At 38.3% G+C, this 11,282-nt stretch overlaps 1 protein-coding gene across 1 annotated transcript in view; it reads left to right on the forward strand.

Moving 5' to 3' along the window:
• GPAT3 (glycerol-3-phosphate acyltransferase 3) overlaps window positions 1-10,697 on the forward strand; it is a 56,861-nt gene extending 46,164 nt beyond the window's left edge. The window contains exons 7-12 of the mRNA XM_007468099.1: window positions 2,729-2,844; window positions 3,690-3,745; window positions 4,280-4,365; window positions 5,241-5,369; window positions 5,870-5,949; window positions 9,938-10,697. Coding sequence (XP_007468161.1) covers window positions 2,729-2,844; window positions 3,690-3,745; window positions 4,280-4,365; window positions 5,241-5,369; window positions 5,870-5,949; window positions 9,938-10,049 — 579 coding nt within the window. The 3' untranslated portion in view covers window positions 10,050-10,697. The remainder of the gene's footprint in view (window positions 1-2,728; window positions 2,845-3,689; window positions 3,746-4,279; window positions 4,366-5,240; window positions 5,370-5,869; window positions 5,950-9,937) is intronic.
• The last annotated feature ends 585 nt before the right edge of the window (window positions 10,698-11,282 follow it).

An 11,282-nucleotide genomic window follows, 5' to 3' on the forward strand; every position in this document is an offset into this window, starting at 1 on the left:
TCCAGAGACCCTCATGTTAACAATCCTGGATAGACCCCACCCATTTCTGGGTGTATATAATAATTCTTTGCATTTATATGGACAAGCACGTTCACATGCATTGTGTTTGACCTTCCCTGTAATCCAAAGGGGTTAGGGCTGAGATGTTGTAGTTGAGAAAGTAGAGGTTCAAGCGTCTTAACCAACTTGTCTAATCATGATTTTGTGTTTCTGATACAATATTCATTCCATGTCCTGGTCAGCAAAGAGTTGAGTATAACTCATTTGTGACTGACGGCCTCAGAATTTTGTTAGCATTTTCCATGCTTCTTGATCGTATATAACTGCAATTACAGGTGCAGTATACAACTGTATAATTTACAGTATTAGCCAAGGCTTAGAAAATCATAGAACCTGCGAACTTTCTGATGGGTTGAGTGATAGAAACCAAAAGCCAGTTGGATTTCTTTATTTATTTTTTTAGTTTTAATTTTTTAATTGTAATTGAGTACAATGTCAAGTTAGTTTCAGGCATACAACATAGTGATTCAACACATACACATTATGAATTAATCACCGCTATAAGTTTAGTAACCATCTGCCACCATATAAAGTTACTGCAACATTATTGACTATATTCTCTATGCTGTACATTACATACCATTACTTATTTATTTTATAATTGAAAGTTTGTACCTCTTAATCCTCTTCAACTATTTTGTCCCACAACCCCCTCCCCCCGTCTCCATCGTTTCTAAGCCAACCAGATTTAAATCAGAGGCAGCAGAGGGCAGAAGTGGGAGGAACTGTACAGCTAACCTCCAGAGGTTGTATTTGTCCTCTTTTGGCTAAATATAAACTATACATCAAGATCTCTTCTTAGTGCCTTTTCAGAGTTGTTTTTTTTTTTTTCTTCCTAAACAAACCTCTCTACTTTTTTTTAAAATCTAGAAATATTTTCTAACTTAGAAATTGTAATAATAAGAATGTTGCATGGAACATCCATATGCCCTTTATCCACATTTACCTGTTGGTAACATTTTGTGCCATGCTTTATTATTTACATTCTCATGTGCTGCTCTCTCTCTCTCTATGTAAAAATGTGTGTAAAATATTTCTACTTTTAATATGTTTATATGTCATATTTATGTGTAATACTAATATAATATTAGAAATCTGAGTCTGTAACGATTCATTCAATTCATCAATTTCTTTCTTAGTTTTCCGCAACCTATATTTGTATCTCCCTTTTCTTCACAGTGAATACCCTTTTCCCCAACAATATCAACATGTTTACCTATTTTCTCAATCCTATAATACATCTAAAATTGCTTCAGAATTGCTTCACCTGTTTTACTACAAAAAGAAAAATATGTTGTAAAAAGAATTCAGGGTATTTTGCATTTCTTGGTACCCCACCCAAGATGGAGCAGATGTGGTCAAATACTATCTTTGTAAATTTCTTAGATTTTTTTTTTCCTCCCCCTTTCTTCAGTGTTCTTTTATTCATTTGAAATACAGTTGGGTTCATTTGTTTAAATTTGCTTTCACTTTGCTAGTCGCATCCTTGTTGATTTATTTTTTTAAATTTGTGAGACATTAATATGCTTTGAAATGTCAAAACTAGACAAAAAACTACACTCATAGAAGTCACTCCACACATGTGCATTCTACCCCATTCCCTCCTATCCTTGTAGGTTTCCAACTACATTGGTTTTGCGTATGTTTTCTTTTTGTAGAGGTAAACAAATACATGTGTATATTTCCCCTTCCATCTAACACAAAAAGTGGCATACTTTATTTGCTCTTTTGCAATTGCTTTTTTCACTTAACAATATCTCCTAGAAATCACTCCTTATCAGTCATAGAGATCAACCTTATTCTTTTCCTAGCTGTATAGTACTCCATTGTGTGCATGTACCATGGTTTATTCATCTAAGTTCTTATGTTTGGACATTTAGGTATTTTCCAATATGTTGCAATTACAAATAATGCAGTTATAACTTTGTGCATATATATTTCCATTTTGTTGGAGCTATATCTTCAGGGTAAATTCCTAGAACTGGAATTATTGAGTTGAAGGATAAATGTATATGTAGTTTTGATAAATTTGCCAAATTTCCTGCTATGGGTGTTATAATCTCCTCATCCCAAGCAATGTGTGAGAGTGCCTGTTTCCCACAGCCTTGGCTCAGAGCGCATTGTCAAGCTTTTGACTCTTTGTTGATTTGAATGGTCAGAAATCGTATTTCAGTGTAGTTTTTTTTTTTTAAATATTTATTTATTTATTTGGTAGTGCTGGGTCTTAGTTGCAGCACTTGGGCTCCTTAGTTGTGGCATGTGAACTCTTGGTTGAGGCATGCATGTGGGATCTAGTTCCCTGACCAGGGATCGAACCTGGGCCCCCTGCCTTGGGAGCGTGAAGTCTTAACCACTGCGCCACCAGGGAAGTTCCTCAGTGTAGTTTTAATTTGTATTTCCCTTATCTTGACTGAGTTGAAAGACCTCTACTTTTTAAAGCTAGAGTAAAGCTAGTATAGCAACATAGCTTAAAATTCAAAGGCGCTACTAAAGAATACTTTGTGCTTATATTTGGCCAGTCATGTCCTTTGAACAGACTAAGAACTTCCATCAGAAGAAGGCCAATCTTTTCTCTGAGTGGGGAATAGGAACTTACTGGTACTAAAAAGAAAAAAAGGCTTTCTTTGGACAGCTATGCCTTTGCATTTTTTTCTCATGGTCCTTCTAGGTTGGCCAGGTTCATGGTGGATTGATGGGAATTATTCAGAGAGCTATGGTCAAGGCTTGTCCACATGTCTGGTTTGAACGCTCAGAAATGAAGGACCGACACCTGGTTACTAAGAGGTGAGCAGCATCATTACACAGTATCCATTGGGGTAGCATAAAATCTTTGAAGCCTTGGTCTTCCTGCCAAAGAAGGCAGAGCAGTACTAAAGGTTAAAACTAAAACATATGGAGCTCTATTTGTGGTTGGCCTTTTCTGGTGAATCACCTGTCTTGGCTAGATTTTAAAATTTTTGAATTCTGTAGTCATAGTGGGATACATGATGAGATTAGAAGGCCCATACATTTACATTGCCATGACTTAGATATAGTCCAGTCACTGAATTTTTAAAGTTGAAAATTACTACCTTGAAGGTAATAATTGGTAACCGCTGGCTGAATAAATAGATGGTGGATTAAGTGTTTGCTGAATGACCATTATCACTTAAATCCATGTAGAGACAGACAGAGCTAATGCTATTTATGGAACAGAAGGAACTCCTGGGGCTTGGGGTACAGTTGCTTACCAGAAACCTTTGTTTGGAAACAGCTTTTTACCTGAGGCCTTTAACTGAAGGCACTCTGATCATTGCTGTAAAGATGAAGGTGGGCCATGCTTTTAAAAGTAAAATGGAAAGTACCTGTTGAAACCTCTTTAAGGTTAGAAAACTGTTCCCCATCTTGAGATTACTGAGCAGCAGTATATACTCTGGCAGCTGTAATCTCTCTATCTCAGCTTTACCAGCCTTTACACATGTTTTAGAAAGGGACCAACTTCAGTTTATTTTCTTTACTTGTATCTTATTTCTTTCCTTCTTACTGCTTTACAAGTATATCTGTGTTAGTAGAGAGTAAAGAATACCAAAAAGGATTCCCACCTCTCTCTTTTTTATGGTATAATTTTGATCCTTTTTTTTTCTTCACAGACTAAGAGAACATATTGCTGATAAGAAAAAGTTACCCATATTAATCTTTCCTGAAGGTAAGAAGGGACAGTGTTTATTACCAAGCTATAGTTGCTAACAAGTACCGAGAGTATATGAGGAATTGGGTTGTTCTAGAATTGGCATTCTTAGTTCAGATCTATGCTGTCCTGTAGGGATGGGATGGCCTCTGGGCTAGTAATTCCCTGCTTTCTTTTGAGATTTGATGGAAGTCCTGGTACCTTTTTGACCATAGAAGTTGTTTCTGGGTAGTGAACTTAGAAAGGTATTGTCCATAACTTTTTAAAGTCCTTGTTTTACGATGTGCTGAAATTGTCACCTGTTGTGAGGAAATTGTATCTTTAGAGTAGCCAGTAATAAAGCAAAAGTTCGTTATTAAACCTGCTTAGAACTGTCGAATTACTACTACTCAAGCAGGAATTGATTTGTAAAATGATAAAATATCTAATTTTTTAAAAAAAATCTGTAATTTGATATGACTTGAATATTTTAAATTATTTTATATCAAAATGATTCATTTTAAAAATGACTGCTTTAAAAAATATTCACCCTCTACTCCCATTTCCTTATAGGAACTTGCATCAACAATACTTCAGTCATGATGTTTAAAAAGGGAAGCTTTGAAATTGGAGGAACCATATATCCAGTTGCCATTAAGGTAAAACACCCTCACCCCCACAAAAGAGGGCAGTGACTTGGTAATGTTATTTTGATATAATTTCAAACTTAAAATTTGCAAGAATAAGGAATACTTGTGGACTCTTTACTCAGATTGATCAATTATTTACAGTTGCCCCATTTGCTTGATCACTTTTTCTCTCTATTGAGATATGTATATAGATATGTGGGGTGGTACTGTGTGCCAGGCCAGTGTCTGAGTACTGAGGACGCCATGATAAGCAAAACAGATACTGTTCCTCCTTTCACCCACCTTCCAGTTAAGTGGGGAGACAGATATTTAAGAGTCTTGTCAATAACCCTCCTGTATCAGTGCTCTCTGGCTGTAGTCAGGTGAGTTATATGGCCTGGTTTGCTCTTTGGGTTTTTTGTTTGTTTGTTTGTTTTTTAAATTTTTAATGGAGTGTAGTTTTTTTAATTGTTCTTTTAATTTTTATTGGAGTATAGTTGATTTACAATGTTGTGTTAGTTTCAGGTGTATAGCAAAGTGAATCAGTTATACAAATACACATATCCACTCTTTTTTAGATTCCTTTCCCATATAGGTCATTACAGAGTATTGAGTAGAGTTCCCGGTGCTATACAGTAGGTCCTTATTAGTTAACTCTTTTATATACAGTAGTGCATATGTGTCAACCCCAATCTTCCAATTTCTCTCTCCCCCTCTTACCCCCTGGTAACCATAAATTTGTTTTCTACGTCTAGTTTGCTCTTTGGATCCTTTCTGTCAAGTGCAGTAGCTTCTCTTTTTTGGGGGGTCTGATAGAGATATTTGGCTTATCATCCATTGACATGGATAAGAGAAACTGCCACTTAATTCCTAACTGGAATGCATTTTCTTTTCTCTTTTCTCAGTATAATCCTCAGTTTGGTGATGCATTTTGGAACAGTAGTAAATACAACATGGTGAGCTACCTGCTTCGAATGATGACCAGCTGGGCAATTGTCTGTGATGTGTGGTACATGCCCCCCATGACCAGAGAGGTATGCCATAGACAGCTGGTCTTTGGTGCTTTATCTAGTCAGATAAAGGCAAGAAAACCTTTACCTGAAAACCTGGGTGTCTCCCTTCCTCACATTAGCTACAGTTGGACTTTCTGCTTTCTCAGCATTAGTCATTAAAAAGTATATATACCTAGCTCTCTTCAAAATCAAGCTGGTTTTATATTCAGAGACTCTTTTCCATAATAGTTTTTACAATTGCCGTTGGTTTCTTGAACCTGCAGATATTGTAGAATTTTGTATCTTGAATAAGGCTAATATAGAGCATAATAAACATATATACACGTGATAAAAATATTAAACAGTACAGCACTGCATTTTCTTAATAGAACAAATGATATTTGCTGTGATTCAGAATAGAGCATATCTGAGCTAAAATATGAATCTTATACTTTAAAACAAATCTAAATGATTGTGAGACATTTGAAAGCATTATTTGAAAATTCTGTCTTAAGAAAGTACTTGTGATTGTTTTTTTCCAGGAAGGAGAAGATGCAGTCCAGTTTGCTAACCGGGTTAAGTCTGCTATTGCCATACAAGGAGGGTTGACTGAGCTTCCTTGGTAAGAAATTTTTCAGAAGTACTATCACTTTTTTTTTAAATTAAAAAACTCAATTTTAATAATGTCATTTATTATGCTTGTTAGCTGGAGGTTTAGCTGACACTGACAGTGGCTTATAACAGCATAACGATGGCTTAACTAAGATAGAATTTCATCTCCCATACGTAAACATAGGCAGTCTAGACTGCTATAACAGCTCATTCTGTATTGGTCTACCATCCTTGGTGTGCTTCTACTTTATGGTCCAAGATGGCTGCTCCACCTCTACCCAGTGAGTACAGCAAAATGGCTATCAGGGAAGAACTAAAACAAGAAGGACACATTCATGTCTTTAAGAGCACAGGCTGGAAGTTGGACAAGCCCCTTCCACTTGTATCTGTTTGAACTGACACCTTGCTGCAAAGGAATCTGGGAAATGTAGTCTTTGTTCTGCATGGCCACGTGTCAAGCTAAAATTTAGGGTTCTTTTGCTGAAGAAGGAAGTGAGAATGGATTTGGAGGAATGGGCCCTGGGAGGCAAGGGGCAACTTACAGACTTGCTCATATTTAACTCCAGCTATAACTATATTAAAGAAAACTTAAAAACTTGACAGGAAATAAGCGAAATATTTTAGGTATGGATATCTATGGCTTCAGTTTTTTGTTTCTTTGAGCAAGATTGAATGTAGGTGGGAGTATTAGTCTGCTCAGGCTGCCATAACAAGCTACTATAGACTGGGTGGCTTAAACAACAGAAATTTATTTTGTCACAGTTCTGAAGGCTGGAAGTTCTCTGTTGTGTCTTTTTAAAAAAATTACTTAGTTAATTTATTTATTTTTGGCTGCGCTGGGTCTTCGTTGCTGCACGCGGGCTTTTCTCTTTAGTTGCAGCGAGTGGGGGCTGCTCTTCGTTGCGGTGGCTTCTCTTGTTGCGGAGCACGGGCTCTAGGCGTGTGGGCTTCAGTAGTTGTGGCACATGGGCTCAGTAGTTGTGGCTCACGGGCTCTAGAGTGCAGGCTCAGTAGTTGTGGCATGCGGGCTTAGTTGCTCCGCGGAATGTGGGATCCTCCTGGACCAGGGCTCGAACCCGTGCCCCCTGAATTGGCAGGCAGATTCTTAACCACTGTGCCACCAGGGAAGCCCTGGTGTGTCTTCTTATAAGGGTACTATTCCCATCTTGAGGGCCCAACCCTGATGACCTCATCGAAACCTAATTAGCTCCCAAAAGCTCCATCTCCAAATGCCATATTATTGGGAGTTAGGGCTTCAGTACACGAATATTGGGGGGCACACAAACATTTAGTCTGTATCAGTGAGGGTTATAATAGGAGATTGATTCTTACACACACACACAGACATAGGATTTGCAAACTGGCACAAAATAGTCCATACTTCAAGTCCTGTAAGTGTAATAAAGTCCCTGCTGTCTTTTCGGTGTTTGAAAAGTTCATCGGAGGCAATTTTGGCGATGTTGTAGGAGCAGGATGTGGCTCACCAAGTCAGGCTGTCAGCCAGGCGACCAAAGCCTTCTGAACCCGCAGAGGAACGCAGGACTATTTAGGGATTAAGCCTCTGGAAGAAGGACTGGCTAGATTCTTATATACCCTTTAATGCAAGGGTGGGGAATGTCTCTAAAATATTTTATCCATTCACATACCTTGAATACAACTAATTTCACCTAGGAAAGCCTGACTCTGGCATCTGTCATGCTAATGAACAAACTACTAATTTCTACAGTGAAAACCCATTTCTAAAATTATGCTAATTAACAAAGCTTGGGAGGTTGATGGGAGATCAAGATAGCTGAAACCTTAGAGTGGCACCTCTGGAGGGTGGCCTTCTGATTAAATGCCTAGTTGACCACTCTGGGAGTATGAGTTCTTGATTTAGGGCAACTCACTTTAGGGCCCTAAAGTCAGGACTAGGGTTAAGACAGGTTAAGACTAATATTTGTATTACACTCTCTAAACTGGAATATGTGAAACTAAATTGCAGACATCCTACCATCATGAAATGACAGGCTTACCAATGTCCTAGTTTACAGATGTCCTAGTGACCCATGTTCATATGTGTAATGGGCTTCCTCTTCCTTGTTCATTGTTTTCTACTCTTTATCCCCCTTCCTCTTACCTGACATCCCAGCCCCACTCCTGCCCTGAAGCCATTATGAAAAGCTTAGAGCTTTGGATCTATAGTCTCAGGTACCAAGGAAAGGAAGAAAGCCTTGCGAAACAAAAATAACCTAAGGGAGTTAGCTCCAGGACAGACTCCCAGTCAGATTGGCTTGAGCGAAATGGCACAAATGATCCTCAGAGTTTTAAAATTTCTTTTATCAGGCCATCTGCAGTTTAATAATAAAAAGTTACTTTTAATTACCTGGCCTCTTCTTAAAAAGAAAATACGCTCACTGCCTTTCCAGATGTGTTTGTCATTTGGATATGAATTAACATGTCTAGATTATTTTTCCCCCTAGATTAAATGAGAATTTAATTGTGTCATCTTAAAGTGGCTTTTATATATGGCTACTGCCCTCCTTAAGAACTAAGATCTGCTGTCATTGCAAAGGGGAATTAGGTAAAACTTTAAAGTGTCTAGGGGTGGCAAGTCACAGCTGGGGTACTCAGAGCAGCATGAGGTTTACTGGAATGCTTGGGAGGGAGAATTGTGTAAAACTAATGTCAGGATGCTCAAGGACAAATGTTGCTGATTGTGAATTTTTATCTGTTTTGGCCTGGACCTCAGGAAAGGAGGAATGGCCTTTCTTCTGTCTCTCCCTCCCTTCCCTAGTTCTTACTATTCAGAATTCACAAAGATGCTCTGAATAGTTAGAGGCAGCTCATGTGGATAAAAGAGGCTCTGTGGACAATTCTGGAGACCTAACGACAACTTATAACCTTATTTCCTACAACTGACCCCCTGGAAGATTTGTGGACCGAAGTCTATTTTTAAGTAGAGGACCTCCTGGTGGGCCGTGTCTTAGTTTTGACTTTAGAGGCCAGGACATGGCAGTTGTCTCAGGCGGCCGTCTGTTTGTAGGTCACTGTCTTCATGGCATTGAGTTCACTGGCTAACCTATGATCCATTCATCATCATTAGAGAGCACTTGGTAAACATTCATGCTTAGCAGGGTTAAAATTAAACAGGCAGAGTATAAAGTAAGCAAGTTCTTGGTCCATGCTCTCCTAGGAGTTAAAATCTAAAATCTAAAACATGAGATTAGGAGAGAGAGAGTGACCCTGGCAGTCCAGTCCCCTTCCAGCTCTTCCAGCTTGTTGTTTCTTTTTGTTGTCTAAAGAAGGAAGTGCACACAGAATACTTATAACCCAGGCAGGTCTGTTTTCTCCACCCTGGAGAGAGTTCAAAGATTCACAGGCTCTGAATTAAGGAATGCTGCTTACATAGGCACTATTATTGGTTGAATGCAATTTATGTTTTTGTTGCTTGTTTTATTTTGAGTCTGTTTTGGAATATGGAAGATTATAAGTACTTGAAATATAGTGGTTTGAATCAAAACGTGACTTGTTAGACATAGGATTAGATTTGAATAATGATGAACCCATTTCTCTTTAAGGAATTTACCCACACATACTCAGTATCCTCGCCATTTCTTGTGTGTTTATTTAAAATTTTCCATATGGCTTTCTAGTAAGATATAGGTCGATTTAGATGAAAAATACCTAGTACTTTATAGGTAAACAATCCTAGTTTTAATATAGTATCCAAATATTGAATATAGCAGCCCTAACTTATAAAAAGAAACTGAGCAGAGAGATTGTTTTATGTTAATCAAACATCAGAGAGATTGTTCCTGCCTTAAAGTAACACAGGTCTGATTGAGTGGCAGAGCAGAGATTGAAATCTGGTTCCTTCTCCTTCCAAATCCAGTGATTTTTTGCCTAATCGCTGACCAGCTGCTAAATGTCATGGCACCGTGCAGCATGTATTAATAGGTAACCCTTTTAAATTGCTGCTGGGAGTATCTTTTATTTATTTGTGTTTCTGTTCTCAGGGATGGAGGGCTGAAGAGAGCCAAGGTGAAGGACACCTTTAAGGAAGAGCAGCAGAAGAATTACAGCAAGATGATTGTGGGCAATGGATCTCTCAACTTGGAATTAGACTGAATGCCACCCAGGCTTTCCAGAACTAGTCCTTAGAAATGGAATGTGGTGGAGTATTTTTTTGCGGGGAGGGCGTGTTGTTTTGTTTTACCGTTTTTGTTTTTTATTGTTAATCTTTTCTACCCAGTGATTGTCTCTACCTCTTGATGCCAGAGGCAGAACCCACGGTGCCCTTTTTGGCTTTTGTTGCTGTTATAGCATTAGCCTCATGAACTGTAAGGTAGTTTACTGAGTTTGAACAGATTCTCTTTTGTAAAATGATTATGTCATTGTAGATTGAATGAAATATTTGTACAGGAAAACGTGCTTCTAAAACACTTTGGGAACTCGTGTTTGGAACTCGTTGATATGGTAAATTCTGAGGAAAATATCCTAAACTTTGTTCACGATTAGCTTTCTCACGCTCTTTCCTCCCACTCTCTTTAATCACTGAAACAGGGATTACACACCAGTTTGAGTTACTATCATGGTTTTGTTCTACTACAAGCTTGAAAAGAAAAATGGAAGATAGTATTTAGGAGAAAGGACAGCTTTGTGGCCACTTGATCTGAAAGTTGAAAGGAAATTAAATATTTTTTACTAGTGTGTTAGAAGAGGCATCCTGTTTGGTGAGCTTTACCAAAGGAAAGTGAGTCCACATGACTGTGTGTGCACACTTATCTGCAGGCAACTTGCAAATAAACATACATTAGCCAGCAACTAGTGATAAAGTTTTTAGTTTTCCCGTTTGTTTACTAAAGGTACATACCTAAGGCCTCTCCCATCTACTGATTTGTTTGATCTTGTAACTAAACACATTTCAGATAGGAGGAGCCTTTGACAAAACCACAGATCACACTGAGTGTCTTCGGGGTGGGGGGGTGGGGTAGGAGTGAGTGAAGTGTGTGGCACTGTCCTTCCTCCTCCACCCCTTTGTCCTTTATTTCAGAACTTTTCCAGTTCCTTAATTGTGTCATCTTAAAGTGGCTTTTATATATGGCTACTGCCCTCCTTAAGAGGGCAATAAGGAAAATAAGTGGTAAAATTACCTTTTGGAAACTGAGCCTTAAGTTTTTTAAAGGGGGAAAATAAGTGTTTCCCGACTCCGCAGAATAAGCAATGTTGATAGCAATCTAGTGCAATCAGAGTGTTATTCCTCTTCTGGTAGCCATGTACAAAATGTGACACTGTCTTACGGTGAATATAAATAAATTCTATATTTCTAAATGTCTGTTGCATTATTTCCCCTGCACCTCT

This window comes from Lipotes vexillifer, unplaced genomic scaffold (genome assembly GCF_000442215.2).
Source record: "Lipotes vexillifer unplaced genomic scaffold, Lipotes_vexillifer_v1.1 scaffold1921, whole genome shotgun sequence".
Lineage (NCBI taxonomy): Eukaryota > Metazoa > Chordata > Mammalia > Artiodactyla > Lipotidae > Lipotes > Lipotes vexillifer.